We start from the raw sequence: 27645 nt of genomic DNA, 5'->3' as shown, positions 1-27645 counted from the left end.
GAAGCAAATGAATCTGTTGTATTATCACCAGCAAGAATAGTTTAGCTTCGATGATTTTAAAAGCCTAATCTGAAGTGATGGATATTCACCCACTTTCCCGTGCCTCCCAACACTGAGGATTTCCTGCTGACCCCTCTGGATCATTCCTCACCCTGTCCTGGGCCCCAGGAGGCTGGGCCATGAGTAGGCCTCCATCAATGGGCTTCCTTCTGCATTGTCTTCTTTTCTGTGGTTTCTGGATGCTGTGCCCACACATTGGTAATTCATTCATTTATTACACTCTCTCCAAGTCCAGTGTGCTTTTTTTAAACTCATCTCACATGATTATTTCATACAATTTCTTGAAGCTATGTCTTGAAGCAAAGCTACTCCACCAGAATCTAATCTATTCTAAATCAATTGTTCTGTGGGGTCTAGACTAAAGTTATCTTACTACTAATTTGGCTACATCTGTCCTTGACATATTTCAATAAATAAGTAATCTCTCTCAGCTTTATGTTACAGAGCTCTAGGGTCTCAGCTGAGAAGTTATTTAAATGTTTTCACAGATGGAAAGCTCTTTTTCAGGAGAAATATAACCTATAGGGAAGAGAAATAACTCTTCATCTGGGTAGAAATAAGAAAGAGAACTCTGTAGTTTTGCAACAGAATATCAGTAGTCTTGACTATAAAGTACCGCAGAAAAAGCTTTTCGATATCTTTTATTAGCATGTTCTTCAGTTACCCCCTAAAGAATTTATCCATGAAATGATTTGATCAAGCAAAATCTTGCCAACAGTTTGTTCAACCTTGTTGAGATGCATCTACTTCATAGAACTCCTGTGTTTCACTCCATTTTATGAATATAAAAAGGTGTCTGTACATTTCTGTACCGAAGGCATTTCATGTCACTGTTTCATGCTGACACTGAACATCTTTACACACATGTCCTTGTGCACATGGGCCCGAGGCAAGGACTAAGGCAAACACTAAAGGTGGCACGCTTCTCATTTCTCTCTTCCCAGCTGCACGTCTGGAGCTGCTTATCAAGTGTGAAATCACCTTCATTTGTCTTCACCAGTATTATTTCCATTTTTAAGTGAAAATCGAAAATACAATGCAATGAAGACAGTTAGGCTAAGTAGTATTGGACAAAACTGCTTTGGTTGTATATGAAATACAATCCACATCTATGGCTACGCACCGTCTGTGTGTGGCATTGTTCGTACAGATAATGGGTTGTGGTAAAAACACCTGAAAATCATTCCATCCCATATACAGAGAAGCAGCTTTGTGTCACAAAACTTTCAAGCTGACTTGCGATGGACACTGTAGTCGATGAATAAGTGTATGCATCTATCAGGATGTAAGGAAATTCCTTTTTCTCCCTATCTTCAACATTTAATATTATGACACTGGAATCCCCCTAATGGATTTTAAATGGCCTAGAAATGAAAAGTCAAATACATAATCAAGGACATGAAAATACTTTAATACCCATAAAGGTTCAGATGGATACGGCGTAACTGAGAGGTCAGCATGGAGGGAGACAGGAGAGTACCCAGCCCACCAGTGACGCCTCCCCGGGTTCCAGAAGCAATCATTAGCATTCACGACACTTTTCCTCTTTCCCTCTAAAGCAGTTTTTGTTTCTCCGAGAAATTAGTAGAAATGGAAATCCTGAAAATACAAATATTTTCCTAATTGGGCAGGTAACCTAAAACAATGCTTCCCAAGCTTGTTGACCCTATGATACAACTCCTATTTGAGGGAACATTCCAATTTTACAGAGAAACGTATTTTCAGCACATGATTTTAGGAAACGAAATCTGATTTTGACTTATGTGCAAGCTGCTAGTAAGGAATGAAAAACCAACATTTGCTATGAAATCTCTGAGCCTTCCATTCTGACTCAACAGGCAGGGGCTGATCTAGGATAAGGAGGATTCAAGTCTGAACGTTGCCCAAGTCTCCTGGCCCAACACTGAAAACAAGACAAATACATTGTGACAGATAACTTGTTTTTCTTCATCATTAAAATAGCACCTTTGTGGGCTTCCCTGGTGGCCCAGGGGTTAAAGACAGCATTATCAAGCTACTGCCAGCCACTGCAGCACAAGTTTGATCCCATCCCACCAGGGAGCAACCCACATGGCGCAGCAGACCTCTCCTGACTCACCCACTGCTCCCCTCAGCAGTGTATTTCTCTAGATCTGCCTGTTCTGCTCCCCACTCGGTCTCTGTTAAATCCTCTCACCTCCCACACCTCTGGCTTACACCCCAGTTCTTGTATGCATAAATAAATAAATCTTTAAAAAAAAAAAACAGCACCTTTGATTTTGCTTTTCAGCATTCAGGAGCCCCTCATGTCACTTTTTAACTGCCCTCTGCTTTATAAAACTAGCTCATTTTATTATTCTTTTTAAATTTTTTTTTTAAACTTGCTCATTTTCTGTGCATGATTCTGAGATTATTGCTGCCACAGCAACCTGAGATGGAAAGCTTTCTGGGGGGGATGCATAAGTGGAAAGTGAAGAAAGGTGGAGCCACGGCTCCACCTCTGGGGCTGAGAAACTGCGTCAGTACAGTCAGCTTTTCCTAGTGCATCATCTGAGGAATCCAAGGCACCAGCTCTCATTAGGCTGGGAACCGGGCTGAGGACCCCGATTTCATCTGTACTGGAAAAGCGGAGTCTGTGGGTCATGCAAATAACCTCTCAGTGCTTTTCCTCTGGAACAAACCTGAAATGCCAACACCACCAGCCCCAACACTCCTGGGGAGGAGCAGCGGATGGAGTAAATGCCAAATATGGTATAAAAAGCAAATGTGGCCAGACCTAAAGATTAAATCTTATCCCACTTAAATGGTGAGAACTTTTACATATTTGCCCTTAGGACACGAAGGAAAAGCAACAGAATCAAATTTCTAGATAGCAATCAGTTTGCCACTTAGGCCTCTAAGCTAGAGCTCTGGGCCAGAGGCCATGATTCTGAGATAACCCCGAATTTTGGACAAATTAACAACTGTTCCTTTAATGCGGTGGCATCCTCTGTCATGAAATCTCTTTTCCAACTTTCTTTGCACCTGAAAAAATCAGTTCACACCAAGTTCTGTTATGTCCAAGCCCATCGTCCTAAAACCAGGTTTCCTGGGAGAACCTGCCTTAGTCGGAGGCACAGAGCGGGTCCTCACTCCTGGGGAGGGTCTGGTTCCTCACTTGATCATCTGGGTCTCCTCATCCGCGTCATAGAATTCCTCTTCCTCCTCGCTCTCGCTCCCCAAAGCACTTTCTTTCTCTGTGGACTGAAACAGGAAAGGAGAAAGAGGCGGTGGACTGATGTCTTTCTGCAGTGAAAGTGACTATCTAGCCATTCAACGGACAAAGTGTTTTTATGACATCTATTCCCCGAAGAATTAGGCCCTTAAAGTGTCTAAGAAAGCTAGTGAGGGCCTCCCTGGTGGCGCAAGGAGTTAAGGCGCAGCACTATGAAGTATCCGCAGCCTCTGCAGCATGAGTTCGAACCCCCGGCCAAGGAGCTACCCACATGGCGCAGCAGACCTCTCCTGTTTCGCCCGCTGCTCCCCTCAGCAGTGTATTTCAGTAGATCTGCCTGTTCTGCACCCCGCTCTGTTTCTGATGAATCCTCTCACCCCCTCCCTTCCCACCCCCATACCCCGCATCTTGGGCCTGCACCTCAGCTCTTGTATGCATAAATAAATAAATCTTAAAAAAAAAAAAGCTAACGAAATCCTTGATTATCTCTATTTCTCTGGAAAGCAGCCACTGTTAGATTCCACCTTTGCTTCCTAGCAATTTTCACTCGGTTCTGCTGCATCTCAACAGAACGTTCCTTTTCTCCCAAAACCAGGCTCATCGGTAGGTGGGAGTGATTAAGAAAAACACTGTCGTACCTGAGGGGGCTCCAGGGTCTGCAGAGATAAGGCTTCCTCCCCCAGTCTCCGATACGAACACACCTGAAGGTCAGAGAACGTCTCGAGCAATGGACTATTCAGGGTTTCTGGCAACAACAAACTCAGGAGGCCGGAGGTCAGGCCTGTGGCTCCAAATACAATGAAGGGCAGAGACCACTGTACATATCTCTGTGGGGGCAGTGGCGGGAGGAAAACAAGGCAAATCAGGGTTAGTCTCCTGGCAGATGGCGTCAGTGCTGAGGGTGAAGGGCCGAGTTTACTTATCAGGCTCCTGCCTTCTGGCCAGCTACGCTACAGATGCTTTGCCCCATAGAGAGTCCCCGGAGAAATCATGGTGGTTCCTGGGAATCTGTTTCATGCATGGTGGATGCTGTGGACTTGTTGGCACCTGAGCAGGTCAGAGTTCGGGGTCAGGGGAGAGGGAAGCCAGCGCTCAGCCTCAGGGAGTAGCTAAGAACACAGAGATCTCCAAGTCTCTGCACACAGGAGATGCCCCAAAATAATCGCTAATGATAAACTTCGAAGTTTATCGTTCTCAACCTGGAATGGACCAAACAATCCCACACATGCCTGCCAATTCACTTGGCTCCCTAACTGAGAGGCACAGGGGTTAAAAGTAGAAATATCCTCTCTCTCCGTTCCATCCATGTTGCCTCAAATGGCGTGAGTTTATCTTTTAGATTGCTGAGTAGAATTCCACTGTGTACCTAGGCCGCACCTTCTCGATCCAGTCATCTGTTCTGGGGCATTTAGGTTGTTTTCGTATCTTAGCTATTATAAATAGCGCAGCAATAAACAGAGGAGTGTTTTTGTGTCCTCTGGGTAGATTCCAAAAATTAACAAACATGTAAGAAAATAAATAAACAAATAATGTTGTGTTTTTTAAAAAATATAGAAATACCCTGAAAATGACAAGAAAAGCCCAGAATCCTGGTATACACACATGGCTTTGAACTACCCAAACTGAAAACAGCAGCAGGCAGTGATACAAACACTTGCTTTAGAGATTCTAAATTTAAACAGATTCTTTAAATACAAACAGGTTCAGAGATTGTGTTGCTTGTGGACTTTGCTCTGGGGCTTTTCCCAGCTGATTAACATTCCTGAATTCCTGCACAGGAGTCACTTGCCTTTATCATCTACTGGTTTGGGTTTCCAAATTCCGTGGGTAGGACCACTCACTACGAGTGAGGATGGCCCTTCAGATAATATTTTCCTGATTTTTCATAAGTGATGAGAGATGGAAAAAGAGGGAGAGGAAGGGACACGGAGGTGGGGAGAGGGAAGACAGGGGGCTGGCGAGGAGAAACTCTACCCTCTGGCCACGTCCAGGCAGACGTGTCTTCATTGTGGGTGTGTTGCTGAATCAAGGGGAGCCGCTCACCTCTTCCCAACTGAGCAGGACTCAACAGAAACCCGGTGCTGGGTATTATGATGCTTTAGGAGAGCCACGTTGGAGATCTTTAGCGATACACACTGAACGTCGGACACATTTTGCAGAATGGAATTAATGACTGCTCCATAAGGAGGGTGTTGGGGTCTAATAGCAAGCATGAAACATGGAGAGAGATGCTCAGAGGAAGGAAATGCATTGCAACTTCGAAAAAGAGGCTGCAATGGCATTTCAGAAACGTCTGTCCTAGGAAGCAGTTGGTACAGCTGCCTGCACTGTCATCTGCTGTGAACAGAGCAGGCTCTTAGCCCACACCAAATCCAGTCGCCTTCTGTGAGTGGGGGCTGGAAGCTCCTAGATCAGACAGTGCAGGGAGGCGCAGGACCCCACAGGCTCTTTCCCAGGGCCCTACATTTCAGAAACAGAGGGACGTCAGAGCTGTCATTTAGCCCATCCCCTTTCATGTGACTCTGAAATTTACAAAATGACAGCAACTATTAACAGGCACACAACTAGTTGTATTTCTCTTCTAATTTTCTTCCCATGTGGTGTGCCTTGTAGAGGGTCTTTCTGCTGCCTGTTCAACTTGAACCCAGGTAACAACAAGCCTCCCTCATATGGTTATGCAGTGTGCGTGTGCTACATGACATGTTTCTCCCAGAGCCCAGCACACAGAGAAGCTTATTAAAAATTCACTAACTGACTAGCTTATGAAAGAGGACAGGGAGGGGCCAGCTGGCATTAGCTAACAGCCCAATGAAGACACTGAAGTGAAAATTCAGAGTTGGAGGTAAAAGCATCCTTGGGAAGAATCTCTCCATCCCGATGGAGCCTTAATGTCAAAGGCACAGTCTCACATTTGTGTCAGGCTGAACTTGCATGGCACCTGCCCATTACCCCCCTTCTATTCAAAAGTGCAAGCATTGCCAAAGCAGAGCACCAAGAAAAACAGAACTAGGGGTTACAAACCAACCAGTGAGGGGATGAAGGGAGCAATAATGCCACCAATTCGAGAGAACATGGAACACGCTCCGAGGCCAACGTTCCTGAAAGGCATAAGAAAAGGTTTTTTAAAACCAGTAAGTTCTAGGAGGACAATTCAAAGACCCTGTGGGACAGAGGGCTCAGGACACAAGATCCCAAAGGGGAAACTCAGGATCCAGAGAGCACTGCCTACCAGAATATTCTGTGGTGCTGGGAATGTTCTAGAATTGCACTGTCTACTACACAAGCCACTGGACACAAGCAGCTACTGCGAGTGGTTGCAATGTGACTACCAAGCATGAGGACCTCAACTTTTTTTTTAAATATTTGTTTTTATTTATGCATACAAGAACTGGGGTACAGGCCAGAGGTGTGAGAGGATTCATCAGAAACAGAGTGGGGAACAGAACAGGCAGACTGACTGAAATACACTGCTGAGGGGAGCAGCGGGCGAGACAGGAGAGGTCTGCTGTGCCATGTGGGCAGCTCCCTGGCCAGCTGGGGATCAAGCTTGTGCTACAGAGGCTACTGACAGCTTCATAGGTTGCGTCTTAACCCCTTGCGCCACCAGGGAGGCCCAGAGGACCTCAACTCTTTATTTATTCTTACTGAATTTAAATTTAAAGAGTCACACAAGGCTAGTAACTACCTCATTGGTCAGTTATAGAGTTTGGTGCAGAAATGAGCAAGTGACTATCTCTTGTCAAGTGTTCTCTTGTTCTTATAATTTTTCCTATAAGGCTGTTATCATCAGTTTGTGTCTTAGGTCCCCTATGTATTAATGTGGTCATGGAGAGCCAGGACTTTTCAGTGATGTGGAAAATCAACCCATTTATTTCAACTCAACTAATTAACTCTTACAGGGTATAAAAAAAGATAACTCTTAAAGCATATAAATAGGAATGGACTGAACATATGTGTTCAGAGAACCAAGAACACTGCTTTCTTGGGGAGCATGTCTATAAAAGGGGGGAGTGCACATGACAATGTTTGTTATCACCCTGTTATCCCAGACTAACTGTTAATAACACCCACATTCCAAAGTGTCCAGTCTGACAAAATGGTTATAGCCAGTGGCTGGGAAAGTGAGTTATAGGGACAATAAGGAAATAACTAATCATCACAGACACTTTGCAAAAATTTGAGCAAAGGAGACGGTAAACCAACAGGCAGAAAGAATCATGAGGTTGCCTGGATCAGGGAAGCAGATGGGCCCATTGGAGCAGCACTAACTGAGGGGTACAGCCAACCTGCAGAGGCAGAACCAGGGGCCCTGGCGGCACTGCTACCCTTCACATCCGGGTTTGTTTTCTGTGTCCTGAGGGTAACTCAGCACAGAATATGTTCTTTTCAACTAAGTATGTCCTATTCCTCAAAAACACCCTAACAAGGTGGTCAGGAATCGTTCTCGTGAAGCTCGGAAGGATAGAACACCCCACCCCGATTTAGACCTGCGGGTGCTGCCCCACGACCTCCTCCAAAGCCCATGTAAAGAAGCTAGAGTAAAGCCATGTAACGACTGAAGAACAACTCTGTGGAGAAATAAAATGGAAATTGTACTTTAAAAAAATATGTAAATCTAACATTCAGTTATTGCTACGTGGATTATCTTTTTTTTTTAAAAAGATTTATTTATTTTTATATAAGAGCTAGGGTACAGGCCAGATGCACGGGAGGGTGAGATAATTCACCAGAAACAGAGTGGGGAAGAGAACACACAGACTGATGAAATACACTGCTGGGTGTGACAGGAGAGGTCTGCTGCGCCACGTGGGATTCTCACCAGCGGCGGGGATCGAACCCACGCTGCAGAGGCCCACAGCACAGCGCTCAACCCCTTCGCCACCGGGGAGGCCCTACACGGATTATCTTTTTAAAATGTGTATATTTTATGCTAAATGTAGGTTCTGGGACAAGAAGGACCCTGTCCCATGTCTGTCTTGCACCTGACACAGGATGGGTGAATAAATGAAGCCCATGGATGTCCAAAAAGACATCCAAGCACTAGGTTGGTGGGGGCTGTTCAGTGCAGAGCATCTCCCACAACTTACATGAGGGAATTCAGTTTAAGAGAAAACTTTGTTCTCCTCAACCAAGCAGTCCACACAGTTTCACAGCTCACAACTGCCTGCTGAATTGTGGCTGCACCTTCTAACTCTGGTCCAGGTGACGTGAAAACCATACCTGTGCAGGCGCAGGTGTGGGAGAAAGAGGGCAGCTGTGCGAGGCTTACCTGATGACGGTGGGGTAGAGCTCAGATGTGTAGATATACACCACGTTGAAGGCGGCACTGATGGTCAGCTTCCCCAGCAGAGACAGGGAGTGGCTATTCACCACCGCAAACACACCTGTGTCTGAGGAGAACAAGAGTGACACCTGTCAGACCCTTTGTGGGGAAAAAAATCCTTGAAAGGACACATTCCATTTGGAAGGATCCCGAACAGCAAAGAGGTGGTATAACTGAGAACACACTCAAGAGAGTTAGATGTGCCCCAACACACAGGCATGGTTCTCCCCAGAACTCTGACTTAGTATTTGTTAATACGTGTGGCTGAACTTGCACTTGCTCCTGAGCGACCAAGGCCCCTGAGGACATCTGCTGTGGTGAGCATCAGCTGTCATCAGGGGAGCGTCATGGAAACCTTTCGGTGTCACCTGCCTCTCCCTTTTCCCCAACCAGTTTGACAAAATGGTTATAGCCAGTAGCTGGGAAAGTGAGTTATAGGGGCAATAAGGAAATAACTAACCATCACAGACAATTTGCAAAAATTTGAGCAAAGGAGACATTAAACCAACAGGAGGAAAGAATCACAAGGAAAGAATACACCATTAATGGTGCATCTAACATGGCGGCCAGATAAGCCCCCAGCACGTGAGGGGGGTGAGTCTTCCAGACACAGAGGCAGAGAAACATCCATCTTCTAGAAAAACATCCCTCTTCAGTCTACACTCCTTGCTGTTTTTTCACTGAGAAGACGGAATAATCCCATTCAGTTACTACAATCACTGTATTCATATTCTTTAAAGAACAGAACTGTCAAAAATGGGACTACTTTTAATCTCCCCTCCTCCCTCACCTCTTACTAGAAATACTAATCACTAACGATAACTGAGTTTCTTCATGTCACAATTTTACATAAAATGCAAAAGTAGATTTTATGCCAGTTCATTTTCCTATAAAAAATACTATCAATTATCCTGTTTCTCTCCTTTGTTAACATTATTCTCTCAGGGACCTTACGATTTTTTCCTTTCAGACATATTGAACCTAAACCCTTCAATAACCCACTAGCCTCTACCTTCAAAATAGCAATTTGCCCTGTCTGAGGGAAAACAATTCTCATGGACTCTGTTATACTCCCCTCTTCACTATCAAACATCTCCAATCAGCAACTAGTTCTCCATTTCTTCAGATACATCTGCTCTGTAATGCACTGCTGTCTGGCTCTCAGCATCCTGTCCTGAAACTCCCACTCTTGAAGGTCAACAGCAATGTCCTAATCACCAAAGTAATTGCCTTTCAGTCTCCTTGACATTTCTGCCAAAGAGAACACGCTTGTCCCTTCCCCGGACCGCATGCCTGGCTCACACAAACCACTCTTCCTTTAAATAACTCAAATGCAATATCCTGCCCTTCCTCTGACCTCTGCTGCTCCCATTTCTTGATCCATCCAGCTGATGTGCTGCTGACACTCTTAGTTGCTTACATTTCCATCTTGTCTGTCCCAAGAATATTTCACGTTATCTCAGGTGAAGGCTAGTGTCTTTCTTGTGCGTGTGTCTCAGAGCAACTCGTAGCATGAAGCACAGTGATGCTCATCAGGTATTTGTTGAGCAACTTAAGTGGAAGAACTATGAGAGGGATTAATTTCAGTGAGAAGAATCTGTTTATTTTCCCTCAACTTGTAAGGAGGGAGGCATACAACACACTCTGTTCCAAAACATAAGTTTTGCTTTCCCAGTTTCACTAGAAAATAAATCTTCATCTACTTTAAAGATGGTGTCCTGAGCACAGCGGTCCAGGGACTGCCAAACTCCACCATCTGGGGCTTTCTGTTTCTGCCAGGCTATTTGGAAAAGGATTTTGTAAGTTCTAAATATGTTCTTTTAAGCTCTAAGGTGATTCTGGGAAAAAACAATCAGGCCATTCAGCATTTACCCCAAGGTATGTGCCGGACTTTCAAGATCTAACAACTTCAATTAAATCAAGAATGAGGGGGAATGAAACTCATCAATTGTTTTTCAGAAAATTGAGTGAATCAGGCAAAGGTCGTAGGTAGCATTGAGCAAACAGAAATGTACACATTTGCTTAACTGCCAGTGAGCTCTGCGCAGTTTTCCACCCAAACAGGATGACCCCCAGCCTGCGTGCAGACAATGTGACAAGTTAAGGGGCTGCCATCCTCGAGACTGGACTCAAATGGCAAGTCATAGCAGCTGTATCATCTAACACAAGCTCCAAGGCATGGCAGAGAGAATCTCCCAGTGCCAGCCGAGGTCCATATAGGGGGTCTGGCTCCAGACACATGTCACCTAGCACCTCATTAAATGCTCCACGTTTCCCTCCTATGTTCCTGCCAATGAAGGCTGCAGTTGCCAGCCAGAACCTGGGAGAATTCACTGGTTTCTAAGATGGCCCATGTCAATTACAGACAGCCCTGCTTATTGGAAAATACTTTCTTATTTTCTTTGGGACTCTGGCTTGTGGAGCTGCTGGCCATGTAGAGTTCATATTTAGGGGGGCTTTGCAGCTACAAGGCTGGTTCCCTGGATTACTGACCTTGGTTCTTTTTCTGAAAACTAAATCAGGCATTATTGGCTGTTACCAAGAGTGTTCAAAATGACCATTTAGAAAAACAGTGATTGTTGAAAAGGGAAAATTTAAATTGAATTTTTTTCTTAAAAAAAAAAAAGCAACCCTTAAAACACTTGTATCCTTCAATGTACTAAACTCAGGAGATTATGTTTATTCCAATGATGCAGCTACTAAGGACATCATCTTTGGAAACAGTCACGTGGATGTCTGCTCAGAGGCCATTTGGGGCCACCCAAGCAAAATGTCTCAGTATGTTCCAATCACATTTTTCTGGCCCCCAAATATAAAAATTCAACTTAATCACCCACGTCATTCTCTGGATGATTATAGCAGATTCTTATTGTTCACGCATGTGCTAAACATCTTTCGGATAGTTCCAGGCCTTTTGCTATGAAACAAAGGACAAAGAAGTGTGATTACTTGTGCTTTCTCTTTTTAAAGAAAAATACCATACTTACACATAGTTCTGTCACTATAGATTCACTACTTCTAGAATTTCACACAAATAAAATAATCGGGTCTAGACATTGTGTCTGGTTCCTTTAAGTTAGCATAAAGCTTTTGAAATTCATCTGTGTTGCTATATCAGCAGGTCACAGCTTAAGCCTGACCAGCGTGTCAGTACATACTGGGCAGGGCACTTGGGTCTAATAATTATAAGCCCCAGGCTGAGGATATCAAGAAACCTATTTTCTAGATTCCTGGCTCTCCTTTCTAGAGATAAACTTTAAGCCTGTGCCTCAGACACACAGAACCACAATCATATGTCTAGATGCCAACCAGAGAGGGGCACCTGAGTGGACAGAAAGGAGAAAGCAGATGAATATTTGGTGGGAAAATCTGAGAGAAAATGAGCATAAAAAGCAGTGAGATGGGCCTCCCCTGGTGGTGCAGCCGTTGAGCGCCTGGCTGCCAGGCTGCCTGCAGTCTCTGCAGCGCTGGTTTGTTCCCCCCCGCGAGGGTCCCACAAAAAAAAAAAAAAAAAAAAAAAAAAAAAAGTGAGACAATAAGTAATCTCCAAGCTTAGAAGAGACGCTAAAAAATTTTCTAAGTACTAGGTCTCCTTTCTAATATGTACCTCTCAGAACTTTCCTAATATACAGCTTTATGCTCAAAACTTTGGGGAAAAAAAAAAAAAAACAGAGAAAGTCATAAAAATATTTTTAACATTTAAATAGGAAAGATTCAGGGAAAGTTTAAAAAACTTAAAAAACAAGTTTTTAGCTCCAAGAAGAGGAGAGCCAAGAATAGCTACTTGACTTTGCAAGTACAGAAAGGATTATGCAAAAGACAAACAAACAAAAAAAAGGTGCCTCTGTTTATAGCAGCACTATTTACAATAGCTAAGCTATGGAAACACCCAAATGCCCAAAAATAGATGACTGGATCAAGAAGATGTGGTACATATACACCATGGAATATTACTCAGCAATCAAAAAAGATAAACACATGCAATTTGCAGCAACATGGATGGCGCTGGAAGGGATCATGCTCAGCAAAATAAGCCAGAAAGAAAAAGAAAAATACCAGATGGTCTCACTCATAGCAGGAATTTAGAAAACTTAAATAAGGGACCAGGAAAAAGACTAATGATAATAAAATAAAAATAAAAATCAACAGGGAACTAGAAACTAGAAACACTATGGGGGGAGGATTAGAGTCAAAATAAGGGGGGTGGGAATTGTATGGGGAATATAACCAAGATGAAAATGCATACACTGTACAAAAATGAAAAATGATGTAAAAAATATATAAAATAAAAAAAAGTGACACTCACCAAAAAAAAAAAAAAAAAATAGTGACCATCTGTTTTCCATCTCCAGCAATGAATAAAATGAATGGATATGGGCTCAGATGTCATGCAAGAGGATCGTTCTAATATCCTAATGGATATTAAAATTAGAAACCATTTGCTAAAGGACATTGTGGAATTTTTGTCTGGAAATCTTCAAAAACAGACAAGACATTCACTTTTCTAAGTGTCATCGTGGAATCATGTTCCTGAGAGTGTGAAAACACTCCCTGCACCATGTCCCTTACTTCGCATCTGCCAAGGGGAACAGCGGACGAAGGGATCCAGCTGCTCTATTACAACAGGCTGGACATGAGCAGAGAGTGATGGCTGGTTGGACGGGAGCACAAAACTCTGCAGAGACTAAGGGGTGGGTGACTGTACAGAGCAGGAGGGAGAAACGACGTAACTTAGCCTGGCCCGCAAAGGTATGCTAGGTTACCCGTATGTTTATAGTAACAGTGAGAAGTTTGTGGGGCCTCCCTGGTGGTGCAAGAGGTTAATATGCCACACTATGAAGCTATCTGCAGCTGCTGCAGTACGAGTTCAACCCCTGGCCAGGGAGGTGACCCATATGGCACAGGAGACCTCTCCTGACTTGCCAGCTGCTCCCCTCAGCAGTGGATTTCAGTCGATCCGCCTGTTTTGCTCCCCACTCTGTCTCTAGTAAATCCTCTCACCGCCCCCTCTCCCCGCCCATCTCTGGCCTATACCCCACCTCTTGTATGCATAAATAAATAAATCTTTTAAGGAAAAAAAAAAAAAAAAAAAACAGTGAGAAGTTTCCAAGCATGTTCTATTGTGGGCAGAAAACTCGAAATCCCATGTTGTCCATGACAAACACAATCTGCTGAACCGAGAGCTACAATGATGAAGCCCATTAATTCTGTCTGAGACAAACAGAGCTGGACACTTAGTACTACAAGCCCAAGGCAACAGCTGAGAAGTTTCTCCTGCTCCTAGCACAGTTTGCTTGCAGAGTAAGAACTGCTTACAGAGTAAGAAATAGGTAGATTAGTAAGTTCTCCATGATTCCATGAAAATAAGTCAAAGACTATTCTAAATCCTAGGTAAAATTCTATCTAGAGAACAAACTCATCCTGAATTCAAGGCAGAGAAGGTCACACAGCAACCCACAGGACAGCAGGCCCATTGCGGGTGCAGGTCACAGACCTATAACGTGGCCCAGGGCTCTTCCTGAGATACTGGTACAGCCAAATGCCAAAGGGGCGTTCAGTAGGAGAAGCTGGTGGGAAATAAAATTCTTCAGCTGTGTTTCTTGCAGTTATGTCAAACCATCTCACAGTGATGCCCACTTGAAGAATGAGCGCCACAGTGGAACAACATCGGAGGCCCCAGGGCCCCCACAGGGCTTCTGCCGTAGGCCCCGGCAGTGGAGTTAACCCACCGGAAACACAGCTCTCGAAGTGGCAGTGCAAAATTAAAAAAGGCTGAGAACCAGAATTTTAATTTTTTATGAGAAGAAGTGATATTACACAAGGGTGCTCAGGGAACCTTCTTTGAAGCTGTGTTTGCACAGCAAAGCTACAAATATATAAACACCCCGACTTTCCTAATGACGTTTTATCCATACTTTTCATGAGACTGAGAAGATGTCACTTGTCACCATCAGCGACTCCTCTCACTGCTGCTGTCATTCCTGGGGCTCCGAGGTACAGGGTGCAAAGGCAGATCTGAGAACCACTGATGCTGCTCCCCCATTTTGGGATCGGCTGGACAAGTGGTGTGATCAGAAGCCTTGGACAGAGTTTCTTTCTGAGCAGAACTAAAGGGTCCTCTTCCTCATCAAATAAACAACTCTAACATCACCAGTGCTACAGCCCAGCCGCCCCAGATGGTAGCTTAATCGCCTGAAAGAATTAATAGTGCACCTCTAAGCCCATTATTCACCCAGAGAATAGTTCAGGCAATGGAAAGAATCTGGCCCATTATACCCCACACAATTGCAAAATAATATGCAATCATAGACATGAAGCCTGGCATATGGTAATCTCTCTACTATATTGAGATTCATTGTAATAAAAGTGCTGTTCAAACCCTTATGTAGAAATCCAAAAGGCATACCTTTCTTCTCTGGAAGAAACATCACAATAAGACAAGCCAGTCCTCCCAAGCACAGAAATGTTGCTAATGTTCGCTTTCGGCCAAACCTAAATAATAGAAAGAAATGACACATTTCTCTTGAGGATCTCACCAATTCACCGCTTCTTCTCCCAACCTTCCTTTTACAACGTCCTCAGTTTCATTACATATGTTCATCTTTTCTTAAGGAGCGAGGGGTGGTTCTGACAGGCCAGGACATTCAATGAATAATTATCATAAAACAAAAGAAAACTTACTGGATGGCAAGATTAGATAGTGGCAGGAAAAGAACTTAGAACAGTGTTAACTGTTCCAGGCATGTGTTACATGCTTCCTGCTTATTCTTACTTTGTCATAGCAACAGTCCAAATGGCACATACCCCCATCTTCTAGAGAATAAAGAATCACGGACAATGGACTCTTCCAGATCATTTCATTTTCTGGTTACAAAAATCTAAGCATTTAGGGCCTCCCCTGGTGGCGCAGGCAGTTGAGCGCCGCGCTGTGAAGCTGTCCGCAGCCTCTGCAGCGGCGGTTCGATCCCAGCCAGCCAGCAAGGGTCCCACATGGCACTGCAGACCTCTCCTATTGCGCCCGCTGCTCTCCTCAGCAGTGTATCTCGTCCGTCTGCCTGTTCTGTTCCCCGCTCTGGCTCTGGTGAATCCTCTCACCCTCCCGCACCTCTGGCCTGTACCCCGGTTCTTATATAAATAAATAAATAAATAAATCTTTAAAAAAAAAATCTAAGCATTTAAATTTTTAAACATTGTAAACAAACCTCTCTCTTAAAAAGACAAATAAAAATATGTCTTGTTAGAATGTCAGAATTAAGTATTGCACACTTTATTGGGAGAAATTATTTTCAAATAAAATCTCTAGCCTTGGAAGAAAAGATATTGGTATTAATAAGCCTACTGCCATTGGCCAGATCCTCTGTTAGGAGCTTCGATGCTACTTGTAATTTTTGTGACAGTTTCATCAGGGGAATTTATAACCCTGAGTTTAAAGACAGGCTCATGGAGGCTTCATGAGGTGACATGTCAAGGCCATAAAACTAACAGGTGGCTGAGACTGGACTCGGGTGACTGCTGGACCCCGAAGGCGGGGTTCCTCCATCTGCTCAGGTTGTAATCCTAACTCCAGTGGGCAGCAGCTGACAACAAGGAAAGACTTGCATCTCCAGGTCATTCTGCTGGTTTAATAGTCAGTATCCAAGGCTTTCAAGTGAGAAGCACCACGTTAGGCAGGTACCTGGGAGGGGGGGGGGATGCAATACTGTGGGGTGGCCCCAGGGGCAGCATCCTTGTTACACTTATGTGGGTGTCAGAGGGGTGCACCAGAAGCTATAACAGCACGAAGGAAGGGTGTTGGCATACTGGGGTGTAGGGACAGATTTCCGACCAGGATGAGAGGAAGCTCAGTCACTAAGGGGAGGTGCCATTGGAACACCCCCCAGAAAAAGCCTTCAACAGCACAGACCCAAAGCTGGCCTTCAATGTTCTAAGCTCAATATTCATGAAAATGGAGTCAAGCGCAATGCCAAAGGAATGTCACTTTTTGTTAAAATGATGATTTCTGGAGAATAAGAAATGTACCATCCAACTGATTCCCAGCTCACACAGATCAGAACTTTTAGCTGTCCTGATTAGGGACTAAGTTACAGATCTGGGGAAACTGAGGAAAGGGTAGTCTATAAAAGAACTTTTACAAAGCATTTCAAACCAGTGCCTCCTGACAGTGACTTTTAAGAAGGTCCCATGGGTCTTAAGAGGTAAGAACAGTCTCTCTAGAAGTGCTTTCAGTAAGAACAAAATGACAGTGATTAGGTGTTGGAGTTCTATCTACAGAGAGCCAATAAATAATCCCATCTGTTGAGTCAAGCAAGTTACATTACTCGAAAAACTTGGGTGGTTATACCTTTCAACGCTGGGTTAAAAACTGAAATCTTGTAAGCATGAAACCCAGGACGTACTGTACTAGAAGTGAATTCTGTTGTTTGGTTAGACTCGGAATTCTAATCACCATGGAGTAATTAATTAGCAGATACAGTGCACGGGCGAGAACAATGGTCCGTAGGTATTTATGGATAAGTGAGCCTGTGTATTCGATACAGTTCACTTCACTCCCAACTCTACTCACCATTTTTGGTTGATCAAGTAGATGCAGATAGGGTAAGATGGGATCTCTATGAGGCCAGACAGGGCCAGGTTGGCATAAATATTTCCACCTAGGTCACCTGCATTCAGAGTTAGGCCATAATAGACCAGGCTGCACACAAACCTGCAATTGAAGGTAAAAGACAAGAAGAAAAGACACATAAGAATTTTCCAGAGAGGATCCCATACAATGTGAGTTGTTGCAAACAGCAAGCCTGACCTCCCCACAAATCCTTCTCTCCTAATCTCAATCTCTGTACGAGGAACAAATGAAAGCTAAAAGGGCCTTGGACATGATCTGATCAGATGCTTCTAAGTGATGGGAAGCCCCCCCAAAAAAGAAAGGCATTGCCTGTGTTTTCATCAAGCGCTTCTGCATATTTACAGCAGACAGTGACCTTGCTCTTACTGGATTTACTTATTTATGCACACAAGAGCTGGGGTACAGGACAGAGATGCGGGGAGGGATGGATGATAGGACCCACCAAAGAAGAGGGGGGAGCAGAACAAGTAGATTGACTGAAATACACTGCTGAAGGGAGCAGCGGGCTAGACAGGAGAGGTCTGCTGTGCCATGTGGGTTGCTCCCTGGCTGGCCAGGGATCGAACTGGTGCTGCAGAGGCTGCGGATTGCTTCAGGGTGTGGTGCTTAACCCCTTGCACTACCAGGGAGGTCCCTAATTCAAGAATTTATGGAGAGCCTCCCTGGTGGTACAAGGGGTTAAGTCTCAGCACTATGAAGCTACTACAGCATGAGTTGGATCCCCGGCCAGGGAGCTACCCACACGGCGCAGCAGACCTCTCATGTCTCCCCGCTGCTCCCCTCAGCAGTGGATTTCAGTCAATCCACCTGTTCTGCTTCTCACTCTGCCTCTGGTGAATCCTCTCACACCCCACATCTCTGGCCTTCACCCCAGATCTTGTATGCATAAATAAATAAAATAAATCTTTCAAAAAAAAAAGAATTTATGGAACTCTTGTTTTAGGCAATTGTTTTTATATTATCTAATTGACGCTAGAAAAGAACTCCCATGGAGAAAGCCAACAGAGGATGGCACAGGCCAGGGACGGAGAAGGTTCTAATGGCGACGGCCCCCTGACACCAGCCCCAGCCTCCTGCAGGTGCCCACACTGTGGACACCAGTCTTGGGGGAAGGAAGACAAGGTCCGCGGCAGATTTAGGAGCCTCTTGGGTCAACTGGAAAAGAGCCCTCTGAAAAGCCATTAAGTTACTGACACATGTCGATGCTGGAACGCTCCCGGGTGGCAGGCTGGGTGCCAGGTACGAAGCCGGGAACTCAAGAGCCCAGACACCAAGCCTGCTTCCCGCACTTGGGAACCGGGCAGCTCAGTAGCCCAAGTGCCTCCCAGAGGTGGCAGTTGGGACTCCCCCAAGCAGAGCCAAGGGCGTAAAGAAGTTCCGTGTCTAGGAAACTGCATTATTAAAACCAACCCCAAACAGAACAGAGCAAACAAAAATTACCTCCCGAAGCTCAGTTTCAGTTATAGCCGAACACATTCTGTAAACCATACATTTCTAGACAAAGAGTAAAACACTTGGGTTTGGAAGTTTGCCCATTTTTCTGTTTCGTAATTCACTTTAACAACTATTTATTAAAAAGGGGAAGTTCCCATTTGCTTCCCTTCAGTTTTTGTGAAAAAAGTCCAATGAGCTATAGCTAAGATGACAATAAATGGAAGAAAAATCTTTATTTCCGCCTCTGCCGAAACAGCACCGTGGCCCAGACCCTGGGCTCCAACAACCAAGGAGAAGGGGGGGGTGAGGAAGACAGAGAGACCCTCAGAGCTGACTGCTCAGGGCTCATCCCTGTGGGGCCAGTGAGCCCAGCAGCAGCTCAGCACTTCCGGCAACGCTTACTGGCTGGAGCCGCTGGGCTGCAGCCAGGAGATCGTGTTCAGACGGAAGGTGACACCAAGCTCCCCCCGGGCCCGAGGCGCCTTGTCACAAGCAGCAGGCCAAATAAATCAGAAGCCAGGCAGTTCTCTAAAGCATTTTAGAAATCTTCCCTACCTGCAATAAAGGCCCTCCCCTAACGTCATGGCATTCTGCATGGGGTGTGAGTGCCAGTGTGTCAGGGTGTCAAGGTGTGAGCGTGTCAGTGTGTGAGTGTGTCAGCATGTGAGCATGTCAGTGTGTATCTACTCTGCACATAAATTATGTACAGAGCAATGACAGCGGTAAAAAACACACACACCTGCTTTAGCCAAGTTGTGCTGGTGTCAAGCCGGGCATGGATAAGCAAAGCCAGTCCTGGACACCGAGGCTTTAGTCACCAGTAGGTGGAGAAAGGGGAGCAGAGCTAGGGAACCCCAGCCCCAAGGTCGAGACCCGCTCGCAAGTTCCCGTGACGGCAGACCGGTCCTCGGGGTGTGCATAGACGCAGCTATTAAAATCATGGCAATCTTTTTATGGGTCCCAAAGAGAATTTAAAATGCATATTATTTATTTATTTTCTTTTATTATTATTATTTTTTTTAGAGATTTATTTATTTTTGTACACGAGCTAGGGTACAGGCCAGAGGGTGAGAGGATTCACCAGAGACAGAATGGGGAGCAGGACAGGCAGACTAACTGAAATACACTGCTGAGGGGAGCAGCGGGTGAGACAGGAAAGGTCTGCTGCGCCATGTGGGTTTCTCGCCAGCTGGCTGGGATCGAACCTGCATTGCAGAGGCTGAGGACAGCTTCACAGTGCTGCGCTCAATCCGCTGTGCCACCGGGGAGGCCCATTAAAATGCATGCTATTTAACAGTATATTTAGTGCAGCAAAGAACTATTTTAAAAGATACTGGTATGGGAAATAACCAAAGGAACAGCTGTTGAACACAGAGGTATAATTTGACTCCCCAGTTCAGGCTTTCTTCAATGACAGATCCACAGAAAATATTTTAAAATTTTATAGCATCTTCAAAAAGAACAGCAACATGTGGAATGACATTGAATCTATTACCATGTATTTTAACATTCTGCGCCTGGGGGAAGACGGTGATTTGAGCAGAGCTCCTCTGGCTGCATGAGGCATGAAATAATCAGGGACATTTTCTCTGGCTCTGTCTAGTTTGTTTGTTCATCTATTTTGTTTATCCCCGAAAGGCCAGAACCCAAAAGCAATATGCTTGGAAAAAATAAAAAACTTAAAAACAAGAAGTAAGTAACCCTAACAGGTCACACGCTCTCTTCAGGCAGAGGGTCTGACTGTCTACATAACATGCAAATACAGTCTTAGGGCGCCCTCAGGACCTGAACGTCCTTGGGAAGAATTTCCTTTAAAATAGGTAGAACCTCAAAATTGCTAGCTTTGGCTTATATGGTTCCCCTCACCTCCATGCCTCCAAGCCTGTCTGCCACTCAGCATCCCTCACGCACCTGTGATGCTGGCACCAGGGGGAGCTGCAGGTGGTGTGACCTGGCGCTGGCCACGCAGACAGCAGCCAGGGCTTGGTTGGGCAGGAACAGAAAATCGTGACATACAAAAAAGATCCTAGCAGATTTCCTCAATCTGCTGTTCTTTTTAGCTTTATTCACAAAATTGGTCTCCTTTATTCCCACAAGAAAATGTAGGTTTCCATGCAGGATTCATGGAAAATACACAACAACCACAGCACAGGAGTCCTTTAGGCCAGTAATTGTGATGTTTACATGCCAAACTGGATCCCGTATGTGTATGACCCTCCTGCAGAATGCACAGTATTAAAACACATGCACGCCACAAATTGCAGGTCCCACCTATCCCTTTCTCCCCTTTCCACAACCTCATTTTGTAAAGGACCATCCTGAGCTAATCAAGGTGCTGAGAGGGCTGTGAGTGGGGCTGGAGGAGCCAAGGTGGATAATGAGGCTCAGAGAGGGCTGGTCTGCACACGTGGCTCTGGTCCATCATGCCAAACTCCCAGACCCCATGTGTGCAGGGACTGGCCTGTGAGCATTTAGGCTACCCCAGGGGGTCCACAGAGGACACACACTGAGAATGTGCTATCCGAATGCTTGAGGCCTAAACCAAAGGTAGATACTTCCCTTTTATTTTTTGTCTATTAAATTTATTTATTTTCTTACATTGTTCATTTTTGCTCAGTATTTTAAAGTCCCTTTTAAAAACTCTTCTGTTTCTGGCACACTTGCTTGTTTTTGGAGGGGCGGCCATGGGACAAGCTTACATGTTTGCATTAATCACCTCCTGATCCTAATGTGTTTCTGATCCCTACTTATACCACTTCAGTCAACCTGCTGCCAGGCACATCCTTTCTTCCCTGAGAAGGAGTTTAGGGCAAAAGCAGAAGTGGGCACAGGCAGGCCCTGCTGGGGGGTAGCCTTATTTCTGTGAGACCAACCTTAGGCTAACAAAGAGCCAGTTTTCTGTGACCCTGGAGAAGGAGCAGGTCACCTAGGACTGGTGCAACCGGAGTGGGAGCTTAGCAGAACCGCCCCTGGATGTAATTACCAGATGAACATCAGGGTCAGCGTGTGCCCCAGCAGCACCCGGTGGCGGAACAGGTCCAGGATGCTGCCAGTCTCCTGGGCACCCCTGTGGGCCGGGTGTGTGAGTGTGAACGTAGACTTGAGCTTGCGGTTCCTCCTGGCAATGAGGTACAGAGCTTCTTCAGCCTCGCTCAGCCGACCCTGGGAGTATAACCAACGAGGTGATTCAGGAATGAATCTGAAAGAGATGTCATTAAAGGCTGTATTTCCATGTCGGTACATGTGCAGCGGAAGGAGACAACTCACTACACAGTATGTGGGCTCCATGCCAGCCTCCAAGCTTGAGCCTCCCAGAGGGGGCCACATCCACCAGGCTGGCCGTGTGAAGAGGTGGCCTATTTTTTGCAGGGAAACCAAAAACGTCCTTCCAAGTAGCAGTAAAAAAGGGAAACGTTATGCATTTGCTTTTAAGTACGCTGTAACATATGGAAGTTAAGCCAATAATACTGAATGATACAAATTCCTCTGTAAGCATGAGTTATAGATATGGTGCTAAATCACAGCCATGTGTTGTGAGAATAATGCTCTAGAAAAGGGCTTTTTCTGAAGTTTGGAGTTTGGAAAAAGTGTCATGAGAAGAAAAAAATTTTACGAAGTGTCTTTAATGTAGTGGTATGTTATTAAGAAGGTAGAGATTATTTTAAGGTTACATGAAAATGAAACAAGACTTGTCACATCTTAGGTACTCTTGAGGGTTTATTACTTCAAAATACTCCAACCAGGTCACACGCTCACTTTAATGTGTCCTGGGGATATTTCCTGGTGCCCCAAGATCTTAAAGAAGAAAAATTATCTGTGACTTTCAGTTAAAACACGACAGTTATTTTCCACATAACTACAAAGTACTGAAGATTCAAATTGCCACTGATACCGTCAACAAGTTTTACGACTTAGATGTTCTGTGTCACAGGTTTGCATGCACTTCCAGAGGACTTCCCAAAGACAAAACTGTGGCAAGAACATAGAAGCCTTATTTTACTAAACACAACAGAAAGTACCTTTTGATCTATTTTGATCTAATAAATTATTTGCCTAAATTGAAACACATAAGAATAATAGTGACTATTTCAGGTGCTTTTTGGAATATGCTATATCCTTTGGATAAGGAAAGTGAGTTGACAGCAAATGCCAGAGAATTTGGAACTTCATGGACAGTCGGTCAATAATCACTCATCAAGCACTTTCACTTTATACCAAGCAACATAAAAGGTGCTAAGAGAAAAAACAGAAAGGCAGAGATTTCCCCAGAAGTTCCACCACTGGGAAGAGAATATTTGTGCACATTTAATTGTCATCAAGACCTGAAACAAAGGTCTTCTGTAACAGTCTGAAAAATCCTTCCTCATTGCCAGGTGATCATTACTGCTGACACCAGGTAAATAACCAGTAAGATACTGTCCTGTTGGAAGGTAGGTCAGCTCGCCATCGACTGGATCAGCTGCTGCTATCTACAGGGCTGTATAGGAGGTACTGTGTAAACTAAGTCTATCCACAAAGAACATAAGAGAAGACCATATGGCTGAAGAAAGAATACTTGGGACAGAAAAATTATGAAAGTATATGGTAATATAAATTAAAACTCAGGTAAACTGGGAGGAGTGAGAAAGAACCAACAAAGAAATAGCTAAAACATTATCACTCATCATCCTTGGGTAACTTTAGTCATTCTTGCTTTCCATTAAAGTTCCTTGTGTTTCAGAACTGTTATTGCTTAATATAAATCACCTTTTAAAAAAAGATATATGTACTTCCAAAGTTATTGCAGCATTATTTATAAAAACTAAGATGTGACAACAATCTGTGTTCAGATTGTGAATGAATGAATGGATTGAATGAATGGATTGAATGAATGGATTTTAAAAGGTGGTAAATATACACACATACGAACAATGGAATACTACTCGGCGATAAAAAAAGGTGACATCTTGCCATTTGCAACAACATGGATGGATCTTAAGAATATGATACTAAGTGAAATAAATCACACATAGAAAGACTAATACTGCATAATTTCACTCATATGTACAAAGAAAGCAAGCAAGCAAATGAATAAGGGAAAATAAAAACAGATATAGAAAACTGATTGATGGTTACTGGGGGCAGAAGGGTGAAGGAGGAGGTGAAACAAGTCAAGGGGGTCAATTATATGGTGGTGGGTAGAAACTAGACTTTTGGTGGTGATTATGATGTAGTCCACATAGAGGTTGAACCCTAAAGTTGTATTTCAGAAACTGAAGTAATATTATAAATCAATGTTATCTAAAAAAATTATTTAAAAAAGGAGATGGGGAGAAGGCTTTGGAGGAGCAGCTACAGCACTGAGCAGGAGGCAGAAAAACAGGAGGTTTATACCAGAATTACAGGCATCTTTGTGTGCCTAGGACACAGGTTATGGGGAACTGGAAGGGAGAAAATTAAGAAAGATAAATTGGAAGCCAACTGTGGGACACCTTATTCCAGGCCTAAAAAAATAAATACATATTCCAATTTTCCATGTTCTCTTCTCTCTGTTTCCAATTTTTCATGACCTGAATTCATTTTCCAGTAAGTGGTTGTCCCCATCTGGCACTAAGCAATAACCAACTCAGACTACATATTCAGAAAAAGCAAAGCAGACTGGCTTGAATCATTCATTGAATTCATTCTACTATGAGAGCCAGATTAGATTGAGAAGTATGAAATTTATGAACTACTTTAAAAGAAAATTCATTTATCGACCAATATTTACATGAATTCAAGGAACTATATTAGACACCCACTTATTCCAAAAAATAGAGTTATTAAGATGTTAGTTTCCCTCTCTAATAAAATCATTTCACCCATATTCCCATTGTCAAATACACTCAGTAAATTTTGCCTTTTTAAATACAGATGAACTATTTTTGCTATCTTCTTTTTTACACTTAATGATTCTCTTCAGAGAGAGTATGAAAACAGATGTCAGTTCAATCCCCACCAAATCTTAATAAGCAGAGCCTGAAAACTAAATTAAGGCTATTTGAATGAAAATTCTACAAGTGTCCAGCACTTTATGGTATGTAGGAAAATCGGTGCCATTAGCTGAAAGTTTTATTTATCCCAAGGATTTCAATGGTTAAAATTAGAGGGCTGATATCTTAGGAAAAAAAAAAGCTTTCACAAGCACATTAAAAGTTGTCGTGAAATAAGCCTAAATGAGTGCCTCGCTTTACAAAATTTCGGGCACCTTTGAGCCTTTGCTGCACTGTGACTCACTGCTTTGAGCTCACACACTCCAAGGATTGCTCCCATATCTGAGAATCTTCCAGAGCCCTGAAATGATACTCATCCATGGGATAAACAGTTGTGGCTACATTTTTCATATGAATAGATTGTGTCCCAACACATTCCTGAGCCACACACACAGCACCTGATCTGCTCCAGCCTGAAGATCTTTATGCGTCAAGCTTTAGATTAAATGAGAAATGTCTATCCCGGGTCGATAGCTAAGGTTAAAATGCAGTCTATGGAGAGGTCACTTTAAATAAGGGATACCTGCATTCTGAATTAATTAAGCATCTCTCTTCCCAGGCTGCCAAGCATTGGAGCGCTTGTGGAATTTAGTTCTTCACCAAAGTCAGTGCAGGCAACCTCCTGAAAGGGAAGAACGCCGCTCATTGACCCTCATCCTCTTAAGTTGTTCCTTCTACTTAGTAAATTAAAACCCCAAGAGGAAAAACTACTTACAAAGATAAGAGAAAGACCACGGTTCCCTGCAGGTTAACCAGAACGGCGAGGGTCCTCCAGGAGCGGATGAAGTATCCCAGCAGGGCATACTGGGCGATGCCCACTGCGAAAAAGAGGCCACCGATCGATCCTAATTCAGAGACAAGAGCCCAATTACTGGAGAAAGCACCATCTGCACCATGGTTTCCAACCCAGATCCCAGAGCCAGTTCCTTCCATGCGAGATGTCAGCAGAAAAGAAAAACCTGCACAAGTACCAAGTGTCAGATGATAGAACTAGAAGAGGCCAGCAAGCTGGTGGGGAAGGAAGTACAGGTGAAAACAAACTACCTGCGGTCAGGGTGGATTTGAAGGGCCTGCCCAAATGCTCTCTGCCTTTACTGTTGGGCTGACATCCACCTGAGCCCACACTGAGGCTGGGAGACTTTTTTTTGCTACACGGCAACAAGGATTTCAGGGTGTGAGATTATTGCAATTCTGACTTCATCTTTATCACAGAGGCTGCCACTGAAATTCTCATCTTAAATCACAGCAATTCCCCTGTTGTCTTTCCCTACCTAATTTATTACCATGGGGTACATGACGTCTCATGTTTATCTGGGTTTTGTCGGTCTCTCCCATCTAGAATATAAGCTTCATGAGTCATGGATTTTTGTTAGCATACTGATAGGAAAAAAAGCAATCCCTGCAATCGTGCTGGGGCCTGCATTTCTGAAATAAACACTGAGATAGGTATTAAGATGGGCTATTATGTCCAGCATCCTTGTGGCTTCGGCACCTCTGACGCACTTTCTATAGCTGCTTCTTTCACTAGTTGTAGTGAAAATTGCTATTTCTTGAGCTTTAAGCCTTTATAGACATTGTCCCCACAGCAGGTGCCATTATTAGCACAAACTCAAGTTAGGAAATAGCTCAAAGAATTTGGGGGCAGTGGCGTGAGGACAGAGCTGGGGGGCAGGGACCAGGTCCCCTGCCTGGGATGGCAGCCTCCGCCCTGTGCCCATCTCTCTCCCACCCCAGCTGTGGCAGGCAGGCTTCTGTAGGCCTCTCCAAGCCAAGGACTTTGCTGATCTATGACGAAAATTTCCTGCAACGATCCTGTAAGACAAGTGCTTCCTTCTATTCCTGTGTATCAACGACCGATCTTAACAAAAGGACATACTGGGCTTCAGAGACACAGTATCCTTATCCACAAAATGAAGGTAGAAATTCTTGTAAGTTCTGCGAATATCAGAGGTTAGTCAATGTCTCGGGTGGTACCAGGCATGGATAGATGCTCAGAAATGGGAGCTGGCACCGTACATTAGTTCTAAAGAAAGACAATGGTGCTCTCATCTCTCTCCTCCTGGGACATACTTCTGTCAGTCACACGGCCAACTTGCTTCCCGTGTTCGTACAAGAACACCAGCAGTACTCAATGAGCATCAAATGAACAACAAGCAAAACCAAGTTATCGCTGCTGCAAACATTAGAGTCCACGTTATTTTCAGTCACTGACTTTTTAAATCATTTCTTTGACTTTTAAATCATTTTAAAATCATTTATTTCTCAAATCATTTCTTTTACAACAATGTAGTTTTGAGAAGATGATTAAAAACAATACAAAGCATGGCCTCAATTCTGCAACTCAAACACTAGAAACACAATACAAAGGTACTCTGCTGCCTTGAATAGCACAAACCAGAAAGGCCAATGAGACAAGGATTCCATGAAACATGGGAGAAGGTTCTGGGAAAGGAGTTTCTAGTGTTTGCTATCTTTGCACTGCTTTTCAGTTTAAGGTAAAAACGCAGTTAGCAACTTTGAGGAAAGCAATGCTTTCACAATAATCCTAAACCACCAGTGTGGTGGGGGGAGCTGAGCATCTGCGAGGCAGGCCCCTGGGGAGAGTCCGCAGAGGGACATGAGCAAAATGACTCATTCAAGGTCATACAGAACAAACTCAGGAAAGCAAGTATAATAGTTGGACAGAGAGCCTCAAGTTTAAGCACATTTTTCGACTCTAGGATTAAACTGGTGGTCTACGGGTTTTCTGAAGCCGCAGCCACCCCTTGTTTGCACGGACTGAACAGTACCTGCCAGTGCCCAGTAGGCGGTGCCCACGCACTCGTTGAGCAGGACAAAGGCCACCAGAGACATGCCGCCATTCATCATGCCCACCAGGAAGCGAGTTACTGCGAAGAACTCATAGGAGGGGGAGAATCCATTTGCAATAGCAAATAAGATGTCAAGAGCAAAACCTAGAAAGGAAGGAGCAGTAGTCAGTCATCCAGAGACAAAACAGCAT

The 27645-nt window shown here is 44.1% G+C and overlaps 1 protein-coding gene across 4 annotated transcripts in view; it reads right to left on the bottom strand.

The window, feature by feature from the left end:
• Positions 1–666: 666 nt before the first annotated feature.
• The window catches only part of SLC22A15 (solute carrier family 22 member 15), a 53356-nt gene continuing 26377 nt past the window's right edge, over positions 667–27645 (bottom strand). The window contains exons 4-12 of one of the 4 annotated variants that reach the window (XM_037498422.2): positions 27434–27598; positions 25360–25489; positions 21617–21832; positions 17140–17280; positions 14983–15068; positions 8523–8643; positions 6279–6351; positions 3892–4080; positions 667–3282 (exon numbers count right to left, since the gene is read on the bottom strand). In XM_037498422.2, coding sequence (XP_037354319.1) covers positions 3193–3282; positions 3892–4080; positions 6279–6351; positions 8523–8643; positions 14983–15068; positions 17140–17280; positions 21617–21832; positions 25360–25489; positions 27434–27598 — 1211 coding nt within the window. In that variant the 3' untranslated portion in view covers positions 667–3192. Of the gene's footprint in view, positions 3283–3891; positions 4081–6274; positions 6352–8522; positions 8644–14982; positions 15069–17139; positions 17281–21616; positions 21833–25359; positions 25490–27433; positions 27599–27645 lie in introns of those variants that run through there. The other 3 variants (XM_037498423.2, XM_054690813.1, XM_037498425.2) reach the window with 3 other exon arrangements.

This window comes from Talpa occidentalis, unplaced genomic scaffold (genome assembly GCF_014898055.3).
Source record: "Talpa occidentalis isolate TD23 unplaced genomic scaffold, MPIMG_talOcc4v2.1 talOcc4.9, whole genome shotgun sequence".
NCBI classification, from domain to species: domain Eukaryota; kingdom Metazoa; phylum Chordata; class Mammalia; order Eulipotyphla; family Talpidae; genus Talpa; species Talpa occidentalis.
This window is presented reverse-complemented; position numbering and strand designations above follow the sequence as displayed.